At 37.8% G+C, this 26,984-nt stretch overlaps 1 protein-coding gene across 15 annotated transcripts in view; it reads left to right on the top strand.

The window, feature by feature from the left end:
* Nucleotides 1–26,984, top strand: part of TFDP2 (transcription factor Dp-2) — a 208,237-nt gene that overhangs the window by 27,709 nt on the left and 153,544 nt on the right. For 12 of the 15 annotated variants that reach the window (XM_021934791.2, XM_021934778.2, XM_021934785.2 and 9 more), the window contains exon 2: nt 19,998–20,112. Coding sequence is in view for 7 of the 15 variants with exons in the window: in XM_021934778.2 (XP_021790470.1) it covers nt 20,098–20,112 (15 nt within the window). In the remaining 8 variants the exon portion in view is untranslated. Of the gene's footprint in view, nt 1–11,145; nt 11,167–19,997; nt 20,113–23,554; nt 23,573–24,351; nt 24,370–26,984 lie in introns of those variants that run through there. The other 3 variants (XM_021934773.1, XM_021934775.1, XM_021934799.1) reach the window with 3 other exon arrangements.

The raw sequence follows: 26,984 nt of genomic DNA on the forward strand, positions 1-26,984 counted from the left end.
TCTGAAATTTATTTTGAGTGAGGTATAAATTATGGCTCTAACTAATTTTTTTCTGTATGATTACTCAGTTGCCACTTTATTGAAATAATTCACCCAATGCATTCATACCTCACTGATTTGAAGTGTCAGCTAAATTTCTTTGTGGATTTGGGTCTTTTCCTATACTTTTCTGTTCCCTCCATCTGTATGCTTTTTCATTTATCAGTGTACAATATTTTAATTATTTTGACTTTACAACTTGTTTTAATAATTGCACTGAATTTATCGTTATATGGGACCCAAGTGAGTAGGTAAACTTTTGAGCACTGTTATTTAAACTGAGATCTGTAGACCTGGTTATAAAGTTCTGGATTTTCTTGAGCTTAAGATACTCTGGTCTGTATTATTCTATCATGCCTTTTATTTATTTCATTTAAATAAGTGAATTTTTAGTTCTTTGGGAGCAAGGATCCCTTATGCTGACTTCCTCCCAAAGTAGGATTTAAGAGAATCCTCAGAGTGTGCAAAGATCTCCAGTATTTTTTCGTTAACCAAAGGGAAAGTTGGCATGGTTGAACTTGTTCTCTGAGGTCTTATAGACAGGTGACTGTAATTGATAGGTCTTTTATTTCCCCTTGTTTAGATTGCCTAGGTCAGACTAGAACCCCAGAAATGTCTACAATGCAGTTTTTTTTTGTTTTTTTTTTTAAACTTGTATTTTTAGTAGAGACGGGGTTTCTCCATGTTGGTCAGGCTGGTTTCGAACTCCTGACCTCAGGTGATCCGTCTGCCTTGGCCTCCCAAAAGTGCTGGGATTACAGGCGTGAGCCTTTTGTTAACTTCATATCCTAATCATATGCTACTCCTTGAAAGAGTCATCCAAACTATGTAGTCAATCTGTATAGCCTATGGAAGCACAAGGGAGGACCTCTTCTTTGCTCACCTGCTGCTTACAAAAGAATTAGAAGCCACTTTTAGCTGGTTTAATACAATAGTCAGATTGACCATAAAGTGCTTAGGTTTCTGTGTTAACTCTTCTAGTTTGATGGCATTTTCATCTCATAGTTCTTAATTCTATCATTTTAACTAATTACCTCTGTTACTAATTTAACTCGAGTTAGAACCTGATTACCACTGTTTAGCTGAATTAGCTCTTCCTTTGTGCTTCCATTGTGCTCTGTATATCTGTCTAGTGTTGTAGTATTATGCATTTGTCTTATATACTGTATGCATTTGTCTTGTTCATTTGTTTGTGAACTTCTTGAAGGGTGGGACTCTGTTATGTCTCTTGGGTAGAGCACAGTGCTGGGCACATCATGGGCATTGACTAAATGTTTGTTGAATAAATAGCCTGACTCTTATTACTCCCCACCATGCCTCAGTTGCTCGTTAAAACTTCTGACTTTTTAAAAATTCATCCAGTATGAGTCTTTCCCAAATCTCCCTGGTGAATATCCGTACCTTAAAGCTGGCACACATACATCTAGTTCTCTTCTCTGTCGTCATAAACTATTGCTGTCTCCTGCTTGCAGCTGCCTCTTTCATTGAGTTCCCAATATCTGCAGATGGCTCTGTCTGATGATCTCATGGGAGAATTTGATTTTCCATTCTACAATCCAAATAAATTAGTCTGCTATAACCCCAGAGCTGCTGGTAAAGCAGTCGTTGCAGCTTTAGAATTCTGGTGCCAAAAAGGGGTTATATGCACAGTGAATGAATAGTGCCATGGGGGTATGAACAGTGGTTGTTCCCATCACTGCAGCTGCTTGGGTGAGGCATCAGAAACCCCTTCAAGTGTACTACTGCTACAGTTAGCTGTGAAGCTTTTCCCAGCACCTTCAGCTGCTGTGGTCTCCACCTTAGTTCTCTTTACATCTTATTAGTAAAATATCTTAGGAAAAAGCTGTAAGCAAGGATACTGTATAATAGCTATATGGAGAGTTTCACAAACATGCTGCATAGTTGCTTACAACATTGTAGTCATCGGATTCTATTAGTAATAAGATATTTTTTACTGATTACTTGGCTGGTAAATGGCATGTTTATCTAATTTATGGTTTCATGCGTATTACTAATGAATGCATCCCTTGATGTGAATCTTTCAGTTTTTCTTGTTCCTGTTAGAATAATTGCATTTATCTGTTAAGAAAACATAACACTTTATCATTCATATGTTTTCTTTCTTTTCTTTTGTCTTTTCTTTTCTTTTTTTTTCTTTTCGACGGAGTCTTGCTCTGTCGCCCAGGGTGGAGTGCAATGGCACAATCTCAGCTCACTGCAACCTCCGCCTGCCAGGTTAACCAATTCTCCTGCCTCAGCCTCCTTGAGTAGCTGGGACTACAGGCACGCACGTGCCACCATGCCTGGCTAACTTTTTTCACCATGCTGGCCAGGCTCGTCTTGAACTCCTGACCTCATGGTCTGCCCACCTCAGCCTTCCAAAATGCTGGGATTATAGGCGTGAGCCACTGCACCCGGCCTCTTTTTCTTGTTTTAGAGACAGGGTGTTGCTATATTGCCCAGGTTGGAGTGCAGTGGCTGTTCACAGGCAAAATCATTGCGTAGTATAGCCTCAAACTCCTGAACTGAAGTGATCCTCCCATCTCAGCCTCCCAAGAAGTAGCTGGGACTACAGATATGTGCCACCACACCCAGCTAGTTTAATATATTTTCTATGTTGATCAAATGGTAATTCTATATTTAATTTTTTTAGGAATTGCCATTCTGTTTTCCACAGCAGTCAAAACTGTTGTGATGGCCTTGAAACTCTAAGGACAGCTTGGCAGGATATAATATCTTTGGTTTATGTTTTTTTCCCTTACGTTTCTTGAAAGTGCTGTTCTACTGTGGTCTTGCTTTATGTGTTATTTTTGAGAAATACAGTGTTAGTCGAATTCCCTTGCTTTTGTAAATAATTTATCTTTTTGCCCAGATACGCTGAGAGTTTTTTCTTCAAATAATTTTATGAGGATATGTGTCAGAGTTGATCATTCTGAGTCAGTTTTCTCAAATATCTGGTAGGATCTTTCATTGTATAGATTCAAGTATTTTATTTCTGGAATGTTTTCTTGGAATGTACTTTTTTTTTTTTTGAAATGGTGTCTTGCTGTTTCGCCCACTCTGGAGTACAGTGGCGCAATCTTGGCTCACTGCAACCTCCACCTTCCGAGTTCAAGATGTTCTCATGCCTCAGCCACCCAGGTAGCTGAGATTACAGGCCCTTGCCACCATGCCTGGTTAGTTTTTTTGTATTTTTAGTAGAGATAGGTTTCACTATGTTGGCCAGGCTGGTCTCGAACTCCTGCCCTCAAGTGGTCCACCCGCCTCGACCTCCCAAAATGTTGGGATTACAGGCATGAGCCACTGCACCCAGCCAGAATGTACTTTAATATTAGTTCTGTTCCATTGTTTAGATTTTTTTTCTTAGGGACACCAGTAATACTAATGTTCAACCTCCTTTGCCTATCATTCATTTCAATCAATTTCTCTCTTTTTTTTAAAAATTTTATTTTCTTCATTATTTTCTTGCTCTTTGTTCAATGTCTTTTATTAAGTTTTCGTTCAAATCTGTTCTTTCTACATACCTTATAATTTAGTTTTTATTTTTGGTTCAATGCCAAAGTAAAGCAAAAGAAAAAATAATTTAATAATTTAACTTTCATTTCTTATATGATGTTCATTTTGTTTGTTTCTTTCTATTTCTTTAACCAGTTCTTATTCATTTATTTCTGTTTTTGTCCATTTTGGTACTTAGTTTTTGTACTTCAGATTCAAGGTCTTTTTCATATCCTCAAATTCTTGTTTAAAATATTTAATCCAGTTCAGAGGATTGTGTTACAGTTGTTTTTCAACCTCATGGTTTGTTTTTGTGGAGAAAATCATCAGCAGAGAAGCTTTTGTTTGTATTTTCTGACTTTTTGCTGTATATTTGTGTGCATATGGGCTGCTTGTTTGTTTGTTTTTAATCGTTTTGTGGTCAGAGTTCCTAGTTTGAGAGTGCTGCTTCTGCCAGTGTGCTCCCTTTTGTGAAGTTTCTTTTCTGAATTTGTAGTGATGATGGTGAGAAAAAGGGGAGAGGAAGAGTTGTTCCTTCTATTAATATTTTGTTTCTGCCAGCTCTTTAATCCTCCCCCCGGCCCCCTACCTTTTCTTCTTTTGAGACAAGGTCTCTCTCTGTCACCCAGGCTGGTGTGCAGTGGTGCGATCTCACCTCACTGCAACCTCCGCCTCCTGGGTTCAAGGGATTCTCTTGCCTCAGCCTCCCGAGTAGCTGGGATTACAGGTGCATGCCACCACGCCTGGCTAATTTTTGTATTTTTTTTGTAGAGGCGGGATTTCACCATGTTGGCCAGGCTGGTCTCAAACTCCTGACCTCAAGTGATCCACCCGCCTCGGCCTCCCAAAGTGCTGGGATTACAGGCGTGAGCCACTGCGCCTGGCCTACTTTCCTCCTCTTATCACCTATTGTTTTGCATTCATTACCTTGTTTACAAGAGAAAGCACTTCTTTATATGTGTATATCTGGTTCTCCCCTAGAAGCAGTGTTTCTAGGAGGCTGCTGCCTCTGGTCCAGAAGTTTCTAGACACAAGACACACTTACTTCACCAGGTCTATTAGCTATCAAGTCCTAACCTCCTAATCTCTGTTTAGCATTTTTGTATTTATTGTTTAACTCTCTTTCTGTGGTGATTTTGTCTGTGTTTTCTGCAAATCCCCTGTGCCCCTCTGCTCTTTCTCATGGAGTCTTTTTCACCTCCCTTCACTCACCCTATATACATCCACAGGCTTGCAGAGGTAAGAAAGTCTTTTTCACCTCCCTTCACTCACCCTATATATCCACAGGCTTGCAGAGGTAGGACTTGCAGAGGTAAGGAAGTGTTTCTTTTGGTATTTGCTTTTTTTTTTTTTTTTTCCTCTGCTTGACTTACAGGTAATTTGAAGCTTGCTGTGTTTTCTGTCTCCTAGAGTGCTAATGTTGATGGCCTAGATCCTTTGTGGGTTTTAAAAATTCTTGTGGTTTATTTTATGTTTGTTCTGGGAAAGTGAAGAGGAGAATTGGAGTCAGATTACCTCCATTGTTCTACAAACTTGGAAAGGTTCAAAAGTCTTTTTCAGGCCGGGTGCAGTGGCTCATGCCTGTAATCCAGCAATTTGGGAGGCAAAGGTGGGCAGATCACTTGAGGTCAGGATTTCGAGACCAGCTTGGCCAATATGGTGAAACGTCGTCTCTACTAAAAATACCAAAATTAGCCAGGGGTGGTGGTGCACACCTGTAATCCCAGCTACTTGGGAGGCTGAGGCAGGAGAATCGCTTGAACCTGAGAGGCTGGGGTTGCAGTGAGCCAAGATCACGCCATTGCACTCTAGCCTGGGTGACAGAACGAGATTCCATCTCAAAACAAAAAAGAAAAAGTCCTTTTCAGATGACCTAATTTTACACTTGAAAAATCCAAGAGTCAACTGAGTTTATAGTAAAATTACTTTAAGCAGTAAAAGAATTAAGTTGTATAATGGAATATAAAATAGTAAATAGAAAAACATAACTTTCTTATATGCATACAGCTAGGAAAATATAATGAAGAACCCCGTACATTATAGGAACAATAACAAAAAGGAAACAGAGAAAAAACTCAAAACCAAAAATTAAAATACCTCGGTATAACTATAATAGTGTGCAAAACCCATTGTATTACTTTCCTAGGGCCACCATAACAAAATACCACAAACTGGGTGGCTTAAAACAACAGAAACTTTGGGAGGCCGAGGCGGGCGGATCACAAGGTCAGGAGATCGAGACCATCCTGGCTAACACGGTGAAACCCCGTCTCTACTAAAAAATACGAAAAATTAGCCAGGCATGGTGGCGGGCACCTGTAGTCCCAGCTACTCAGGAGGCTGAGGCAGGAGAATGGCGTGAACCCAGGAGGCGGAGCTTGCAGTAAGCCAAGATCACGCCATTGCACTCCAGCCTGAGCGACAGAGCAAGACTCCGTCTCAAAATAAAAACAAAAACAAGAACACAACAAACTTATTTCCTACAGTTCTTTATGCTGCAAGTCTGAAATGAATTTGTCAGCAGGGCCGTGCTCCCTGTAAAGCCTTTAGGAGGGGATCCTCTATTGCTTCTTCCAGTTTCTGGTAGCCCCAGGCATTCCTTGGCTGTGGCCCCATAATTCCAATCTCTGCCTCTGTCTCCGCACTGCCTTATTCCCTCTGTCTGCACCTCTGTTTCTTTTTTCCTTTTAGGAGAATACCAGTGGCTGGACTCTGGCTCACACCTGTAATCCCAGCACTTTGGAAGGCTGAGTTGGGAGGATCACTTGAGGACAGGAGTTCAAGACCAGCCTGGGCTACATAGGGAGACTCTATCTCTACCAAAAATTTAAAAAATTAGCCCAGTGTTAATGGGGTATGCCCGTATACCCAGCTACTTGGGAGGTAAGGCAGGAGGATTGCCTGAGCCCAGGAGTTTGAAGTTGCAATGAGCCGTGATTGCACCACTGCATTCCAGCTTGGGTGATAGAGCAAGACCCTGTCTCAAGAAAAAAAAACAAAAAGTTGCAAAATGAATACAGAGAAATCCCATTTACCCGTAGCCCGAGTTCCCTCAAGTGGTAATATCTTATGAAATTATAGTACATTGGCCAAATCAGGAAATTGACATTGGTACAATATAATTAGCTAGACTACAGATCTTACTTGGATTTCACTAGTTTTTGTATGTGCCCATTTTTTGGTGTGTCTTTGTATATAGTTCTATGACATGTTATCAGATGTATAGATTCATATAGCTACCACCACAATCAAGATACAAACTGTTCTGTTACTACAAGAAGGTAGCACTATTGTAACATTTAACAGCAATAGTAAATCTATCATTGTTCAATGAAAAAAATCAACATCACAGTATGATACTCTTGAACAATACTAAAATTTAAAAAGACTAAAAACAACAAAAGTGTATTTCTCTACATGCAGGTACATACATGAAAATGCATAGAATGAGCTCTGTGCAAGGATATTTACCAAATTGATAACAATGAAGTTTACAAATGATAATTGAGGTGTTCAGATGGGGAGATTTTCTTTATCTGTATTGACTGTTTAATAACCAGAATGTTTTCATGTATCATCTGTAATTTAAATGTTTTTAAAAGAATGTATATAAGAACACAAATATAAATGTCAATGAATTCTATTAATGGTATTCATCTGCTACTAAGAATTGTAGTGGAAGTGGAGGGGGCAGTAATTAAGGAAGACTTGCTTTGTATTGTATTTTCTTCTGCACTGTTTTTTTTTCTTATGAGCATGTATAATTTTTTTATTGAAAGAATATTTTTAAGGAAGGTTTTATAGGACATCTTGAAAATTGGCAGTAACAGAATAATGTATGTGACTTGCTTATGTGCATTTTCGTATATATACGTATACCTTTACATTTAAATATACATCTGTGCATACACATGTACCTGAAAGTGTATGTACAAATATCATTAGGTTCTTGTCTTTCAATGGTAAGATTTAGAGTAATTTTTGTTTTCTTCTTTGTGCTTTTCTATATCTTTGGATTATTTTATAGTGAGCATATATATCATTCTACTTTCCTTGCCCTTTCCAAAGGAGTTTTTAAGAAGGTAGGGAAAAAAGAAAAAAAAAAAATCCTGTATCCTGCTTGAAATTTGAGAAAATTGATGACAGCTTTTGCTGTTAACCTTTAGTTAGTCTAAAATTTCACAATCTCCATCATATTCTGTGGAGTCTGATAGGGGGTTGTGATTGTTAGGGAATTTCAATGTATGGTAGATGAAAAAAAATTAAGTGGATGAGGAGTGTATGCAAACAAGACAATTGTTCTTATACTCTGCCATTTTTCTATAAAGTGCTTTTTTTGTCATTTAAAACTATTTAATACTTAATTTCCGTTCTTAAACATTTATAAATACAGATAACACAAATATCCAATAATATATTTTCTAAAACCTTAAATTACTTTAAAATGAAAACTGCTTAGGACATGTCTTTTTATGATATCATGGAACATGTATATAGTAACATTTATTTAAACTTCATTATAAATTTTGCTTCTCTATGAGCTGACTCAATTTTCCCTTCTATAAAATGGAGATAACTATTCTTAGAGTTATTTTGAGAAATTATTTATTAAGTACCATGATGATGCTGATTATAAAATTATAAAATGTTTCATTTTCACTTGAATATAGATTAGGTGTTTGTATAAGTATAGTGGTATTCTAAATAAGCATTAGAAATAGTGCTATTTTATTCTCCAATTGCTTCCTTTTGAATGCCCCATCTTTGTCTTTTTGGAAGCTTTTGTTGGTCACAGTGACCACATTTTAATGACCCAAATTGAACATTTCATGCTTGCATAGTTCATTATACAATACTTTGTCTATAAGCTTATATTAATACCAAATGATATTTTAAAACATCAGCCGGGTATGGTGGCTCACTCCTGTAATCCCAGCACTTTGGGAGGGTGAGAGGCAAGGAGGATCATGAGGTCAAGAGATCAAGACCATCCTGGCCAACATGGTGAAACCCTGTCTCTACTAAAAATACAAAAAAAGTTGTCCGGGTGTGATGGCACATGCTTGTAGTCCCAGCTACTTGGGAGGCTGAGGCAGGAGAATCGCTTGAACCCGGGAGGTGGAGGTTGCAGTGAGCCAAGATCGCGTCACTACACTCGAGTCTGGTGACAGCGAGACTCCGTCTCGGAAAAAAAAAAAAAAGTCATCTGGCTTGTTTTGATGGTTCAAGTAAAGATAAGTCTTAACGTTTGTGATGCTAATTTAATCTGGAAATGAGACTTTGCTAAGCAGCGTATGTATAACAGGTGATCTGATCCATGTAGTCATTGTGCATGAGTGAATTAATGGTTTAAAATTTGGCTTGTACTGCTTGATAAAATAATATATTAGGTTCTTGGCAGGATCTCACAATGTGATTTTATTCTTAATTTGTGTGCTCTCATCTAATATTTCCTCTTTGGGTCGGGACAATAGTAAGTTTTCGCCCTCAGTCTTTTGTTTTCAGCAATTAAGAACAAATAATACATATTGATAATCTGTTAATATTGCATAATATATTTGAAATGAAAGTAGCATTTAGGTTTTGTTGTAGAACATGTCAATCCAGTTTTGGTTGGATGTGGTGGCACGTGCCTGTAGCCCCAGCTACTCAGGAGGCTGAGAGAAGAGGATGTCTTGAGGCCAGAAATTTTAAGCCAGCTTGGGCAATATAGTGAGACCTCTGTCTCAATTAAAAAAAAAAAACAAACATCAGTTTATCAGGGAGTGACAGAAGAAGTCTACCTCAATGAATTTATTTGGTGAGATAGTACTCTGTATCTAATCTTCTTTTAGTATTAAGCTGCTTGTTGTCAATCACTTTGTCAATGTGTTCACCTATAACAGTGTTAGCCCGTTTGCTCCCTTTTACCATGTCTTTCTGCTAAGTATAATTGGCTCCTAGCCTGAAAATGAAAGCACGTATACTAAGAACTTTATGCTGAATAAAATGTATAAGACAAGGGAAGGCCTAAGGACTTGAGTTACTAACTAGTTTTGTGAAAGCTACTTTTGAGCTCTGGGGAATTTTTTTTTTCTTATTTCTGAGCTGAGAGTCTTGTTACAGAGGTTTAAGGTGGTTTGAGTGCTAGATAAATAGTGAATAGAAACGTATTTGGTGTAGTCAAGAAATGAGTGAGCATTTCAGTTACCAAATAATTACAGGATATAGCTAATATTACTGGTTTTTAAAGAATTAGAATGCAAATAATTTTTACTTAATCTTTGGTGAATTTGGTTCCATCTTTGGTTCAGATGCTGTAACTCTCTACTTAAAATCATTCTGAGGCTTCTCACTAATCTGATTTAATTTTTTTTTTTTTTTTTTTTTTTGGAGACAGGGTCTTGCTCTGTCACCCAGGCTGGAGTGCAATGGCACTATCTTGGCTCACTACAGCCTCCATCTCCTGGGTTCAGGTGATTCTCCTGTCTCAGCCTCCCAAGTAACTGGGATTACAGGCACCCTTCACCACATGTGGCTAATTTTTGTATTTTTAGTAGAAATGGGGTTTCACTACGTTGTCCAGGCTGATCTCAAACTCCTGAGCACAAGTGATCTTCCTGCCTCAGCCCCCAAAGTGCTGGGATTACAGGCGTGAGCCACCACACCTGGCCAAATCTGATTAAAATTTTGAAAAATCAGTATCCTGCATGATCTGGCTTCCTACCTCATCTCTTAGCAGCCCATTGCCTTGCCCTTTGTTTTTTGGCACATATTATTAGAGCCTTCCTTAGACCGTGGAACCTCCCACATACTTTTCTTCCTTTGGTCTTTCCTGTGATGTTTCCTTTGAGTAGAATATATCCTTGTCTCTTTGCCAATGGTTTACTCAGTTTGTGTTGTTTTTTTTTTTTCTTTTTTTGGTGAGCTCAGCTCAAACTTGACTTCCTCAGAGAAGTCTTCTGTAAAACCACCAGAGTTCAAGTCCTCTATTTTACATGTTTCTATGAATCTTGTTTTTTTGGTTTTTTTTTTTTTTTTTTGGTTTTTTTTTTGAGATAGTCTCTGTCGCCCAGGCTGGAATGCAGTGGCACGACCTCAGCTCACTTCAACCTCCGCCTCCCAGGCTTAAGTGATTCTCCTGCCTCAGCCTCCCGAGTAGCTGGGATTACAGGCATGTGCCACCATGCCCGGCTAATTTTTGTATTTTTAGTAGTGACGGGGTTTCACCATGTTGGCCAGGCTGGTCTCGAACTCCTGACCTCAGGTAATCCACGTGCCACAGCCTCCCGAAGTGCTGGGATTACAGGCATGAGCCACCATGCCCGGCCTGTTTCTATGAATCTTTTATGTCTCCATCATAGCACTTGTAGTGACTGTCATTAAGTAGTTAATTGTGAAATTTGTCATTTAATGCATGCCTTCATAGCTAAAATATAGGCTCCATGAAGGCAGGGACTGTCGTTGTTTTCCATAGTATCTTGAAGGATGAGCATTTAATGCTCAGTATCTTTTTTTTTTTTTTTCCAAGGCGGAGTTTCACTCTATTGCTCAGGCTGGAGTGCAGTGGCGTGATTGTGGCTCACTGCAGCCTCTACCTCTTGGGCTCAAGGGATCCTCCTGCCTCAGCCTCCAGAGTAGCTTGGACCACAGGTATGTGTGACCATGCCTGGTGAATTTTTTTGTATGTTTTGAGAGATAGGATACACTGTTTTGCCCAGGCTAGACTCAAACTCATAGGCTCAAGCAGTCTGCCTACCAGGGCTTCCCAAAGTGCTGGGATTACAGGTGTGAGCCCCTGCACCCGGCCAGTGCTCAGTATTTTTAATACTCAATGTTTGACGGGTAGCTAGCTATCAATAAGTATTTATCCAATAAGTAAATGAATGAGTAGTGCTCAGATAACATTATTGATGTATCTGGTTATCTCAATATACATTTTCTTATTCATTATTTCACTACACATATATACTGTTAATGATTGCTTATAGTATTAACCAGTTTTTATCATTGTAGAGAGTCTGGATAAAAGCTTATGTAAGTCTGGGCTTTTTTTTTGTTTTTTGTTTTCAATTTTAAAAAATGAGCAATGGACTGAGCGTGGTGGCTCATGCCTGCAATCCCAGCACTTTGGGAGGCTGAGATGGGCAGATCTCTTGAGTTTAGGACTTCAAGACCAGCCTGGGCAACATGGTGAAACTCCATCTCTACAAAAATATCAAAAATTAGCCAGATGTGGACACACCTGTAGTCCCAGCTACTGAGGAGGCTGAGGTGGGAGGATCACTTGAACCCAGGAGGTGGAGGTTACAGTGAGTTGAGATCATGCCACTGCACTGTAGCCTGGGTGACAGAGTGAGACCCTGTCTCTAAAATAAAGGGAGCAATTAACATAAAAATAAGTCTCTTTTTTTTGTGTAAAGTGTAAAATGCCAGTGGTTCTAGGAAGAACAGCTTTTAGTAAATAAAAGTGTTTTTTTAAGAAAAACTCTCGCCTATTTTTTTCTGCTAAAAATTAATGAAACTAATTGTGCTCTATTACAATTTTTTTAAAATTAACGAATACAAATAAAATGCTGGTGAATGATAGATACACGTGCCTGTAGCGCCAGCTACTCAGGAGGCTGAGACAAGAGGATGTCTTGAGGCCAGAAATTTGAGGCCAGCTTGGGCAATATAGTGAGACCTCTGTTTCAATTTAAAAAAAAAAAAAAAATCAGTTTGCCAGGGAGTGACAGAAGAATTCTACCTCAATAAATTTATTTGGTAAGATAGTACTCTGTATCTAATCTTCTTTTAGTATTAAGCTACTTGTTTTCAATCACTTTGTCAACATGATAGAAAAATGACATTCAAAACACTATGTGGCTGGCCAAGCACGGTGGCTCATGCCTGTAATTCCAGCACTTTGGGAGGCCGAGGCGGGCGGATCACCTGAGTTCGGCAGTTTGAGACCAGCCTGACCAACATGGAGAAACACCGTCTCTACTGAAAATACAAAGTTAGTCAGGGGTGGTGGCACATACTTTTAACCCCAGCTACTTGGGAGGCTGAGGCAGGAGAATCGCTTGAACCCAGGAGCCAGAGGTTTCACTGAGCTGAAATTGCACCACTGCCCTCTAGCCTAGATGACAGAGCGAGACTCCATCTCAAAAAAAAAAAAAAAAAAAAAAAAAAAAATGTAGCTTACTGACATTTCAGATGTGTATGTGTTAAATGTTTGCATGGTTTTCATTTTCTGCCAAGTCATATTGAATGGGGTTGTCATACATTTTTAAAGGATGAAAATAAATAAAATACTGAGTCTATAATTCGTTTAACAAATATTTCTTAAGCTCCAACCATGTGCCAGGTGTTTGATATGTAAGAGTGAACAAAATGGACAGGGTTCCTGCCCTCATGGAATTTATACTTCAGTTGGCAGAGACAGACCACAATCTTATTATCACAGAAATAAATATACAATGGCAACTCAGTGTATACTATTAAAGGAGAAAGTAGGAGAGCAATAGGTTGATACCCCTGGCCTAGACTGGGTAGTAGAAAACAGATGGTTTTCCCTGAGAAAGTGACATTTGAGACGGGATCTAAAGGAAGATGAGTTTGTCAAGTAAAGGTTCCAGACAGAAGGAACAGCATGTACAGAGGCCCTTGAGGCAGGAGGAGCACGTTTTTGAAGAACTTACAGAAGCCAGTGGAAATGGATCAGAAAAGAGGTGTGGGAAAGGGGTTTAATAGAACTGGAGAGGTAGGCATGTACCACATCAGCATGCTAAACAACATTAAAGATTTGAGTTATTAAAATGTCATTACTGTCACTAGTTTAGATTATGAAATCTAAATGTCTGTCAGTAGAGGCTAGTGAAACGATGTAAAGGAATACTGTGTAGCTGTGAAAAAAGTGAATGAGGAAATTTACAACTGTCAAGTTGAAATATAGCAACAAATCTCTGGGATTAAAATATTTTATTTGAGAAGAAAATTGCAGGCTGGGCATGGTGGCTCATGCCTGTAATCCTAGCACTTTGGGAGGCTGAGGTGGGCGGAATCACTTGAGGTCAGGAGTTTGAAACCAGCCTGGCCAACATGGTGAAACCCCGTCTCTACTAAAAATAAAAAAATTAGCCATGCGTGGTGGTGGGCTCCTGTAATCCTAGCTACTTGGGAGGCTAAGGCAGGAGAATTGCTTGAACCCGGGAGGGAGAGGTTGCAGTGAGCCAAGATCATGCCACTGCAGTCCAGCCTGGGTGGCAGAGCCACACTCTGTCTCAAAAAAAAAAAAAAAATTGCGATTTGGGGAATACACACAGACCATGTAGTCTTGGCTGTGTCTGAAGAACAAAGAGGTTAGAGGTTTTATAAAAAGGAGAAATGTTGCATATCACTTCAATAAAGCTCATTGGCACTAGTAAGGTTTTGGGGAGCTGGCAAGCTCTGACTGGCATGTAATCAACTTTCACACAACCTACTCAAAAAATAAAGAAAAATTCAATTTAATATTGAAATTTTAATTGAAAAGGAGAAAAATTATATGTCATATGTATATGTCCTATATGAGATTTTAAAGGATTCTTTCAGTATAGTAGGTTATCATTTTTTTGAATTTATTGTAATATTATTATTGTAATAATAATTATATATCATTTTATTATAATATCTTGAGACTATATTATATCTCAAGTCAGATATATCTTGTAAAGTATTATAGTAGTTAAGAACACTTTTGCTGGTGTGAGATCCTGGATTCATATTCTGGCACTGTAATTTGTACAGTTGGTTAACTGGGAAAATTGCTTGAACTCTCTAAAACTGTTTTGTCTTCTGTAAAATGAAAATAACAACATTTATCTGATAGAGTTAAATGTGGTGGGAATGATATGATATACATATGAAGCACTTGAGAGAATGCCTAGATAAGCTCTTCACCTAAGAAAAGGTTACATATTATCCCTTTCTATGAAAATATCTTCTAGGGCTGGGCGTGGTGGCTCACGCCTGTAATCCCAGCACATTGGGAGGCTGAGGCGGGTGGATCACGAGGTCAGGAGTTCAAGACCAGCATGGCCAACATGGTGAAACCCCATCTCTACTAAAAATACAAAAATTAGCCAGACATGGTGGTGTGTGCCTGTAATCCCAGCTACTTGGGAGGCTGAGGCAGGAGAATTGCTGCTTGAACCCAGGAGGTAGAGGTTGCAGTGAGCCGAGATTGTGCCACTACACTCTAGCCCAGGTGATGGAGCAAGACTCCGTCTCGGGAAAAAAAAAAAAAGGAAAAAAGAAAATGTCTTCTAATTAATATCACATCTCAAAAGTTTGAATGCACAGAGAGAATACTGAAGGGATTTATACCAATAAGTTTATTGAAGTTGCTTCTGACAAGTAGGATTATGGCTGATATTTGTTTCTTGCTTTTTGTGTATTTTCTAAATTTTGAGTCATGAGCATGTATTTAAAATTAATTATGTCTGCCATTTAAATATGCTACCTTTCCTATTAAATTTTAGTAGCAGCTTTTTTGGCAGTGTTAGAAAGTGTGCAAATCCTGATTCAAATTATGTTACTGCATGATTCTTCAAATTTATCCATAGCTGTTTTTGCTTTCTTCCTTGTATTTTGATTAATTTTAAGAGGCTTTGTGGCTGGAGCTGCTAAATTGTGATTGGAATGGGAAAGGGCTTGCATTTTGAGACCATCTGTGGGAGTTGCATTGTCTGAAACTGACAAGAGATCATGGCAGATGGTGAGGTCAAAAGATTGACTTTTTGAGCTTGACATAATGTGTTCATGAAGCTGGAAGAAGAAATCCAACTTATTTTTTTAACTAACAGAAGAGCTTGGTGACAGGAAGAAGTGTGCAATTGTTGAGTCTGGATAAAACATAATGCATCAGTGCACATGGCTGGTTTATCTCTGAGAATCATCCATTCTGCCAAAGATGGCAACTTCTTGAACCTTTCTGCGCCAAATTTATTTAATTTCTGGACACTTTTGAAGATTTAAGTCATACAATGCAAATAATTTATAGATTAAAGACAATGTCAAAAAAGACAAAAACTTTAAAACTATTTAGAAATGTGTATTTTTAAATTTAAGTGCTATAAAGTATCATTCAAAGCCAATACAGCATACTTAATTTTTAATTGAATGAAGAAGGTCTCTATCACAATCCCATTTGTTTTTACAGTGTCTATCTTAATGTAACTTTATTTCTTTAAAATTACATTTGAACGTTTGGTGATTACAGTCTTTCTCATCTGCTAGGCCGTCTTCATTGCCTGAGATAGTGCCATGCACATAGTGACTGTTCAGTATTTGCTGGATGAGTAATGAATGAATGAAGTTATTGCCTACTCTTGTTAATTTTAGAAGAGTTTTTTTTAACCACAATTAAACAGATTTTTTTTTCTATTTTGAAATTGGATGTATGTTATGGTATTTTTCACTTCTACAATGTGGGAATTATGTATTATTTATTTTAGAGAAGGAAGCCTTAATTTGTCATGAGAAATCAATGAACAGATTTTTTCCCCCTCTAGCATTGAATGCTTACCTTGTGCTAAGCAGTGTCTTAGTAATTTTACATGTATTGACTCATTTAATTAAGTGGCTGACTCTTACTATTTTGGAGATGAAGAAATTGAGACACAGAGATGTTAAGGTAAATTTGCTTAAGAAATCCATGCACTTTGGCTCTATTTCAAACATTTATTATTTAGGTAATACTTAGAGATTCCAGTTTGTGCTGTACTCTGGTGTGGAGATTCAAAGGAATACCAAACAAAATTGTACTTTGTTCTGTGAAGCTAATTAATGTGGCTATTTTTATTGGTATCCTCTTACTATATTGGCTGAAATAGTAATACTCTGTTAATTTCATTTTGTTTGCATGAATAACACAGTGACCCTCAATAGCCCAGCCCTCAGGAAATATAACATTGTTGAGTACTGAATTCAGAAATGAAGCAGATGTCCAGAGACAAGCAGCTCTCGCCATCATAACTATGCTCTGGGCACAAAAAAACATAAGGGGTGGGGAAAAAAGGACACCTACTAGCTGAATCTGGTAGCCCACACCAACAATGTCTGCTTATATTTCATTGGCCAGAATTACGTCATCTGTGATATGGTTAGCCCATCTGAGAGGAAGGTTGACGATGTAGTATTTGTAGCTGGGCACATTGCCACGTCAGCTTGTAAGGAAGAAGAGGAAAATGATATTGGGTAGGCAATAGTGTTTGCTTTGGAAATATAGAGGGTTTCTAAAATTTAACACGTTCAAACCATATTTTTGATGGAAAATATTTTGTAGTTTTTTTGTTATAACTATTTCAGCAGGTCATGAGATAGTCTTAAATTGGTTAAAGTTGAACTTCTTTGTTGTTAGGAGTGTTCAGAATATTTATGTATCAAGTGGAGGGCATATAAACTCCTAACATAACTCTGAAACATTCAGTATATCAATTTTTCAGATGAAGACATGGAGACTCTAAGAGGTTAGGTTACTTGTTCAGGATTACATAACTAATAAGGATCAGAGCTGAGACGGAGCCAAAGTCCATACTCTTTCCACTCTACTGCACTGCTGCTTTATTTATTAGATGCTGACTTTAAGCGGGACACTTAGAACCAGGTTGTTAATTTGTTGATTTTTTTTCTATTTCATTAATTTATGCTCTTTGTTTCTTGTCATATTTCTTTGAGTTCTCACTGTTCTTTTATGTATTTAAATTGATTGATGACTTAATGAATAAAAGGAAATATAAATATACCCTAAGTACTAGTTCTGCTGGATTTTATACGTTTTTAAAATTTTCATTGTCATTTATTTCTGAATATTTTATTTTTTATTACTTTTAAAATGTCATTCTAGTTCTAAATATTTCAGATTCATGGAGTGTTTAATAATATAGCTAAATATATAACTTTTAACTTTTTAAAAAATAATTGATTCCTAATTTAATTGCATTGTAGTCAGAGACCATAATCTGTGTGATATCTCCTCTCTGAAATTTTTGCTTCCTCTTTGGTGATAGCATATATGGACAAATTTTATAAATTTGTGCCTGAAGAGATGTTTCAGATCTATCAGATACAGAATTCTATATAGATCTGTTAGATCAAGCTTGGTTGAAATATTAATCTTCAAAACTGCAATACTTATACTTTAACTTTAAATTCTTAGTTTGAATATGCCAAGTAGTCTGTTGAATGGGATATCAGGAATTTGTGCTTTATTTATCTCATATTTAAATTTATATCACTATAGAGGATGTAAGAAATAATTGATAAATGTAGAACAGATATAGCATAGGAAGTTTATTTTTAGGTTAGGTCATAATAGACATTGTACAACTACAGTGAGAAAGCAAAACTTGTAATTGTAGTTCAGGTTTTACTTAGATTTTTAAATTTATGCTTTATCACTGAAAAATTACAAATTCAGTGTTTTATTGAAAAGCAAAAAAAATGGGAGGGGGAGCATCAGGACAAATAGCTAATGCATGTGGGGCTTAAAACCTAGGTGATGGGTTGATAGGTGCAGCAAACCACCAGGGCACACATACACTTATGTATACCTATGTAACAAACCTGCACGTTCTGCGCATGAGAAAACAGAAAACAACAACAACAAAAAACCTTGCTTTTCTTCCACAAAATTTTACTTGTAGATTCAAATTCTAGCATATAAGGCAGCCATTTGAAGCCCCCATTTCTTTGAACCCCCATTATTTATGATCTTTTCAAAGTTAAGTTTTATTTTATCCTTCCCCTTGAATGTCTTATTAAAGTTTAATTTTGAGATAATTTTAAAATAAGAGAAAAGTTACAAAAATAGGTCAAAGAACTCCCAGATGCCCTTCACCCAGATTCACCAGTTGTAACCATTTTGTCATATATTCTTTATTATTCTCACTTTCTCTGTAAAGTGAGATCATATTTTTTTCATCATTTGAGAGTAAGTTGCCACCATTATACCCCTCCACTCCTAAATATTTTAGTGTATGTTTTGTAAGAAAAAGGACCCTCAATTATAGAAAACTCCATAGTTTTTGGAATCCAAAAAGATGTGAAGAAAAGAAAACTCCACAGTTCATGGATCAAAATCAGGAAATGTAACATTGAAACAATACTGTTATCCAGTCTGTAGACCTAATCTCCAATTACCCAAATAATGGTCTTCACAGCAGTTTTTTTTCTGTCTCCCAGGCTGGAGTGCAGTGGCGCAATCTCGGCTCACTGCAACCTCCGCCTCATGAGTTCAAGCAAGTCTCCTGCCTCAGCCTCCCAAGTAGCCGGGACTACAGGCACGCACCACCACACCCAGGTCATTTTTTTGTATTTTTAGTAGAGAAGGGGTTTCACCATGTTGGCCAGGCTGGTCTCGAACTCCTGACTTCAGGTGATCCACTCACCTCAGCCTCCCAAAGTGCTGGGATTACAGGCGTGAGCCACCACGCCCAGCAGTTTTTAGTCTTTTTAAATCTGGAAAGTTTCTCAGCCTTTCTTTGCCATTCATGACACTAACATTTTTTGAAGAATTCAGGCCATTATTTTGTAGAATGCCTCTCAATTTGTATTTCTCTGATATTTCCTCATGGTTAGATTTAGATTTTGCATATTGGGCAAATGTACCTCAGAATTCATGTGGTATCCATCTCAGTGCGCTTGAAGAGACACATGTTGGCTTGCCCCATTATTGGTAATCATTGGTAACTTTGATCATTTGGCTAAAGTGGTTTATGCCGTATTTCTTTCACTAGAAAATTTGAATTTGTAGGGAGATATTTCAGCGCTATCGAAATACCTATTTTTCACCACATTTTCACTGACTAGTTTTACTGTATATTAATGATTCTTTTCTTATTAGTTATGATGGTTCCAAAATGGAAGTTTTACTAACTGTATCACTCATTTATATTTATTAGTTGGCGTTCTAATGCAAAGAATTTCTCTTCTCCCCCATTAGCCCCAATTATCCTGGATTATTATTTTATTCAATGGGTTTATAATCTGTTACTATTATTAGGTACTTTGGTGCTCAGTTGTTGCAAATTGTCCAGTTGTAGGCTCTTTAAGCTAGTTTCTGTGTGCTTTTGACATGTCTCCATCATTTTTTGAACCCTTCCTTACTTTAGGCACAATAAGATGTTCTAGGTTTATCTTGCACTAGAATCAGCCATTTCTCCAAGAAGCCCTGGTGTTTCTTTCAGTGGGTTTTCTAAAGCAGCATAGCCTAATACCATTTCAAAGCCCAGGCTCCATTGCTTGTGAACTGAGTTGACTTGGTCACATTACTTAACCTTTCTAAGCCCTGGTTTTTATCTGGAAAATGGGGATTAAGATGGTACAAACCTCATAGTGTTGTTGTGAAGATTAATTTAGACAGTTCACTTAGATAACAATGCATATCACATAGTAAATATGACATAAATGTTGCCTATTATTATTACATTATTATTCCCTCTGTTTTCCTTTAACAGGTTGTTCTTTTAAAGAATTATTGAAGACAAAGGTTTTTTTCTTTTTTTCTTTTTCTTTTTTTAATGGCTTTACAGAACCTTAAATAGAATACAGTTTGACATGACGGCAAAAAATGTAAGTATTTGTAAACTTTTTAATATAAGTATTTTTTAAAGTGAGCTGTGCTTTTTCCTACATATTTTCTCACCATTCTGGTTAATCAGATTTAATTTACTTGCATGGATTTATAATTGTATTTGTTTATGTTTATGCAGAATATGAGATAAACTTTAATGCGATTGAATACAGTGCCCTAATGGAGATTATCATTCTTGCAAATTGGCACCAAGTTACTTCTCAACAGCTGCAAATTGCTATCTCCAGAAAGTTTCCCACCCTCGTCTTTTGGATATCGTAATAAATTTGTTTTGGTACTTGCTGGAGGGTTCCTGGGCCTTTTTGAGCAAATTACTATTTTCTTTGGCTTAATTTTTTTATTTTTATTTTTTGGTTACTCAGGGAAATATGTATGCTCAGATATTGTTTGAAAGTAGCTTGCTACCTTCCATGAGATGGTTCCTGAAGAAACATTAGATTTTAGATGTTTTGGAGAAGTTATTCAAGTTTTTCCCCTCTACTTGAGGTGATCATTTCTGAATATACCTCCTTTCAAGTTATGTGTCACTCTTTATATATTTATTTGTCATTATTAATGAGTTTATTTCCAGTTATGGTAGACAATTATGCCTTAAAGAGTACAACATATAGGGGAATTATTTATAAATTGCTTTACTGTTCCTATGTTATATGTATTAAAGTATAATTGCTTTGCTGTTCCTATATTATTATGTAGGAATCTTTGACTGGGAATTAAACGAAAAGGGAATTTATTATAAAGATACAGGGATGTCTCAAGGAATTTAAGAGTGGGAATTTTGTGGACTCTCAGAAAGATCCAGGCCCAGAAACTAGAAATCCAGCAGGAATTGAAGCAATATTTGGTTTTCCTTTCTCATCTCTCTCAACTTGTTACTGTGTACCTGCTCCATTTCTCCCTTCGTCTGTCTGTCCAAATCATCTTTCTCAGTTTCCCAGCCAGGATGGTAGAACATGGCCCCACTCAGTGTCTCCATCTACATGTTAGGGGACCAGCCTGTTCAGAGAGAGGTGTGAAGAAAGGGAAGGAGGCAGACTGGGCACGGTGGCTCACGCCTGTAATCCCAGCACTTTGGGAGGCCGAGGTGGGCAGATCACCTGAGCTCAGGAGTTTGAGACCAGCCTGGCCAATGTGGTGAAACCCTGTCTCTACTAAAAATACAAAAATTAGCTGGGCACGGTGGCAGCCGCCTGTAGTCCCAGCTACTTGGGAGGCTGAGGCAGGAGAATGGCATAAACCTGGGAGGCGGAGCTTGCAGTGAGCTGAGCTCCATCCACTGCACTCCAGCCTGGGTGACAGAACAAGACTCCGTCTCAGAAAAAAAAAAAAAAAAAAAAAAAAGAAAAGAAAATGAAGGAGGCAGCCTGATGATACATTCTGCCTGCCTGTATAAGCTCCAATTTCAGACTCCTTAGGAGGGGCCTCTGGCACGGTTTAAGTCTGATGTCGACTGGTGATTTAGTTAGTTGTGACTAGGAGAAGCAAGTGGTGTTGTTGCATAAAATGACTGCTGCGGGCCCAGCACAGTGTGTGAGGAAAGATGATAAAGGGCTTCTTGTGAGTCAGACCGATAGTTCTAAATATTGCCCACTATGCAGCCGAACAATAGCATTAACAAACAAACCCTTATTACTTTATGTCTGTTTGCTTATTTTGGGGTATAATTCAGAACATTGCTTTTAACATGCATTAGTAACTAGAAGCAGATACAGATTTTGCTTCATTATTTAGGGACAGTCACAGGATTTATTGAGTTATTAGGATATGAGGGCAGCAAAGAAGTTAGAGACTTCTCAGTATTTGACTTGTGTAACTGGGTAAATGACTGTGCTGTTTAATTGGAAGAGGAATTTTTAGGGAGATATAGGATATTGTGATAAACTTAAACACTAAAACACTAAACTTAAACACCTAAAAACTTCCAAGTGGAGATATTGGCTAGGCAATTTGATAAGTGACTCTGGTGCTCAGGGGAAAGCTTAGGAATGGATGTAGAAATTTTGGGGTCATTTCATATTAAAATTATTGTAAAGCAGTGGGACTACATGTGATCGTATAGTGAGTGCATGGATACAAATACATAAGGACCAAGGTCTGAGCACAGGGATTCTCCAACAAAAAGATGGAAAGCAAGAGAAGCCATAAAGGAGACTCAAAGAATGGGCAAAGACAGGAAGAAAAGAGTTATCCTGATGATCTGGAGGCCCAGGTGAAGAAAGTGTTTCAAGGAGGAGAAGTGATCAGTTGTATCACGTTACTGAGAAGTGATTCACAAACACAGAAGAGATTATAGATAGGGAAGAGATTGCCCTCTTACAGAGGTATTACTAAACATGTATTTAAATACTTAACATTTTAAATTTGTTTCTCATTTTACATTTCTCTTATGACAACAGTTTTTTTTTGTGGAAGAGCGACTTTTGTCTTACCCATGCTTTATTAGGTCTCTTATAGTTGCAAATGATCGAAACCCTATCAAAACAGCTGAAGACAAAAAGTGGAATGTATTGACTTATATAATTGAAAAGCCTAGAGACTGCTTTAAACACATCTGGATTCAGGAGATCAAACGATGATGTCAGGGGTCTGTCTCCTTCCGTCTTTAGGCCCTCTATATGGTGGCATAATGGCTTGCACTGGCCTCATAATACTTGTCTCAGAAGGAGAGAGGGAACTTTTGTTTTTTAAAGAGATGGAGTCTGGCTGTGTTGCCCAGGCTGGTCTCAAACCCCTGGCTTCAAGGGATCTTGAAGTGCTGGGATTACAGGTGTAAGCCACTGCACCTGTCCCCTTTTTAGTATTTGTGTTTCAAAATCTATGGAGGAGCTTGAGTTGACCTTGCTTAAACACTGTGGAGAAGGAAATGGGATACAGTAAGTGGCCAGGCTTTGAGTCATGAGCCCACTTGTGCTGCCTGGCACGGTTGAGCCTCTAAGATTAACTGTCATACTGGAACTACATGAGATGTAGGATGGATCATTTTGCAAAAGGAAGAGGTGAGGAGCTGGCAACATATTTATTGTATCTGGGGTAAAGTTACTATCAAATAGTGTCTAGTATCCAATGATATTCTTCTAGACTGTGTGTTGTAATTTTTTTTTTTTCTTTTTTTTTTTTTTTTTTTTGAGACGGAGTCTCGCTCTGCCGCCCGGGCTGGAGTGCAGTGGCAGGATCTCGGCTCACTGCAAGCTCCGCCTCCCGGGTTCACGCCATTCTCCTGCCTCAGCCTCAGGAGTAGCTGGGACTACAGGCGTCCGCCACCTCGCCCGGCTAGTTTTTTGTATTTTTTTTAGTAGAGACGGGGTTTCACCGTGTTCGCCAGGATGGTCTCGATCTCCTGACCTCGTGATCCGCCCGCCTCGACCTCCCAAAGTGCTGGGATTACAGGCTTGAGCCACCGCGCCCGGCCTGTGTGTTGTAATTTAAGCAATAATGCAGGTATGTTCTAATTTAAGCAATAATGCAGTAAAGAATTTGAAATATAATTTTTGAGGGTTTTTTTGCCTTGTCAATGAATCTTCAAGAAAAATACATAGGCTGTAATACTCATTATGGAAAAATTAGAAAATACAGATAAAGCAAAGAAAAAATAGCCTAGAGACTATCAGCAAAATTTTGCTTAGGAAGATATCTGATATGTACACAAATTTGTATATATAGCAATCAAAATGTATAGACATTGGCCCAGCATGATGGCTCACGCCTCTAATCCCAGCACTTTGGGAGTCAAGACAGGCAGATACTGGAGGTCAGGAGTTCGAGACCAGCCTGGCCAACATGGTAAAACCCCATCTCTACTAAAAATACAAAAATTAGCTGGGCATGGTGGCAGTGTGCCTGTAATCCCAACTACTTGGGCCAGAGGGGCTGAGGCAAGATAATCACTTGAACCCAGGAGGCGGAGGCTGCCACTGGGCAGTAGGGACTGCAAAGGGACTGGGTTTACGGGCATGAGCACCGTGCCTGGCTACTATTTAATTTCTGTGATGAATGCCTTTTCTTATCTTGATATCTCTGGAACATCATTTTAAGTGTCTTTATTTTATTTTATTTTATTTTAATTGTATTGTATTGTATTTTTTCATTTTATTTTATTTTGGTACAGGGTCTTGCTCTGTTGCCCAGGCTGGAGTGCAATGGCGTGATCATGGCTCACTGCCGCCTCGACCTCCTGGGCTCAAGTGATGCTCCCACCTCAGCCTCTCCAGGAGCAGGACTACAGGCACCTTGCCTACGTAATTTCTTCTATTTTTTGTACAGACAGGGTCTCACCATGTTCCTTAACACTGGTCTCAAACTCTTGGGCTCAAGCAATCTTCCTGCCTTAGCCTCCCTAGGTGCTGCTATTACAGGCATGAGCCATGGTACCTGGCCTAAGTGGCTATTTTATGTTATTTATTGTACGGATATTACACCAGTTTCCTAATGTTGACCATTAAGTTACTTCTGCTTTTTTCCTTTTTGGAACATTTTGTCTATTTTTGCTCACTCATCATATTATTTCCAGAAGACAAAATTCCACGAAATTACTGAGCCAAAGTGTGTATAATTTTTTAGAGCTTTTGATTCATATTGCTAAGATTGCACAGATTTATATATATATGTGTGGTATATGAAAGTGCCATTTCTTTTTATATGTTTATAAATCTTTGCCAATTTAATCAGCAAAAAATGGTGTACAATTTATTACATTTCTCTGATTACTAGTTAGGTAAATTAACATTCTATATGTTTATTGATCATTTGCATTTCTCTTTTGCATATGGTCTGTGTCAGGGTTGAAGTGTTGGAAGCCATTGCCATTTGGATGGCAACCCACACTTACCACACTTAAATGTTGTTTTGCCATTAACAGAATATATTTACATAATCATTTAAGTTGATCCTATGAGCTCTTTAGTTTGTCATGCACATATGTTCTATCATTCCCATTTTGTAGTGACTGTTCAACAATCACCTTGCCTGCGAAAGGTAGAGCTTAACTGAGCACAGATGATCTTACTCTGAACTTTTCCTTTCAGTAATGTTATGTCAGTCAGAAATGTTGAATATCAGTGAAATTACAATATTATTAGTGAATATGCTCTGATTCTTAAAAATTGAACGTAGATATTTTGAATTCAGTAGATGCGTAGTGACTGCTTATATAGTACACAACACAGCACTGGAATACCCAGATATTGTTCCACTATAGTAACCATTTTATATATATATATATCTTATAACATCATGTTTTATACCTTAAATACAGACAATACAATTTATTTTTAAAAATTAAGAAAAAAGAGGAATACTCAGAATATTTTCCTCAGGACATGGTTAGGCAAAGAATTTAATGTGAAATATGAGTTCACTTTTTTCTCTTGTTCATTGAAAGATAGGTCTTTTTTAAATTGGTAGAATAAGGAAAGAATAGCTATTATTTTAGTATGCTTTCACTAACCAACTTTTTCTACTCTCAAATAATACAGTTTTTTTGAATCTTTACAAAGTGTTTTTGATAGTAGAAATTAATACATATTTTGAAGTTTTAATTAAGTCTATTTTGGGTTTATATATAAGCTTTAAATACAGACACCTGCCCTCCATCTGTGAGACTACGATTAGCATGCAGCATTGACTCACAGCTGACTTTTATCATTTTGGAGTACAATTTGTTGGTTATTAAGATGCAGGTGAACAGCTGCTTAAAAAGTTTCCACATTCGTTGGCTGTTTTACTCTGCAAAAGTTGGATATTGAGAGCAGGTGTTTAAGCATAACGGTAACCCAGTAACTGAACTCTCTATTATGAATATGTGGTTTTAGTTGAGGTTTTTGCCATTATTGTTGTATAACAAAAAAGTGTGAACTGATCCTTTTGAAGTTATTATAATACATGTCTTAAAATGGTTATATTGTATCAAGCATGCAATATATGAAAGGCTGTCTTTGCCTTCTTTGCTTTCTTTTTAAAGTAGAACACCAACAAGTTTAGCCTCTGTCATCTTTCTATAGCAGAAGAGTTTAAAAGGGAGGGGAGTTATTAGTAATGGCACAGTAAACTCTTCAACAAATTGGATATTTGACATTATTTGTGAGCAACTCTGAAGAGCCATAACATACAGTTATTTGTTGCAAATTTTGTTGCAGTGTTATCTTTATTTCTAACTGAAAACTGGTAAGAAGCTAGACAAAGTTAAGTATCTGCACTATTAACTACATAGAATTAAGGGGCCATTTTCTAGATGACTTAGTCTCAGCTACTGTCATAAAAATTTGATGATGATAGATTCTAGAGATAGATTTGCATCAAAATCACTTGTTAGGATGTGAAAAATATGTGGAAATAGTCCTGCTAACATACTTCTTGACACACAGAAACAGCTATTAGTAGAGCACTTGAATTATCAAATAATGAAATAATTAGCTCTTACATTGTGATATGATAAACGATCAAATAATTGCTTGTGAAAAATATAGATACGGCCAGGCGCAGTGGCTCATGCCTGTAATCCCAGCACTTTGGGAGGCCGAGATGGGTGGATCACTTGAGGACAGGAGTTTGAGACCAGCCTGACCAACATGGTGAAACCCCATCTCTACTAAAAATACATAATTAGCTGGACATGGTGGTGCACACCAGTGATCCCAGCTACTTGGGAGGTTGAGGTAGGAGAATTGCTTGAACCCAGGACGCAGAGGTTACAGTGAGCCGAGATTGTGCCATTGCACTCCAGCCTGAGAAACAAAAACAAAACTCCATCTGAAAAAAAAAAAGAAGAAGAAAAATATAAGCAATCAATGTTTAAAACAATAAGTAGATAGTTAATAAAGTTATAAAGCTTTGTGTGTTTTAGAATCTTTTCAGA

The sequence above is a fragment of the Papio anubis genome, chromosome 2 (genome assembly GCF_008728515.1).
Source record: "Papio anubis isolate 15944 chromosome 2, Panubis1.0, whole genome shotgun sequence".
NCBI classification, from domain to species: domain Eukaryota; kingdom Metazoa; phylum Chordata; class Mammalia; order Primates; family Cercopithecidae; genus Papio; species Papio anubis.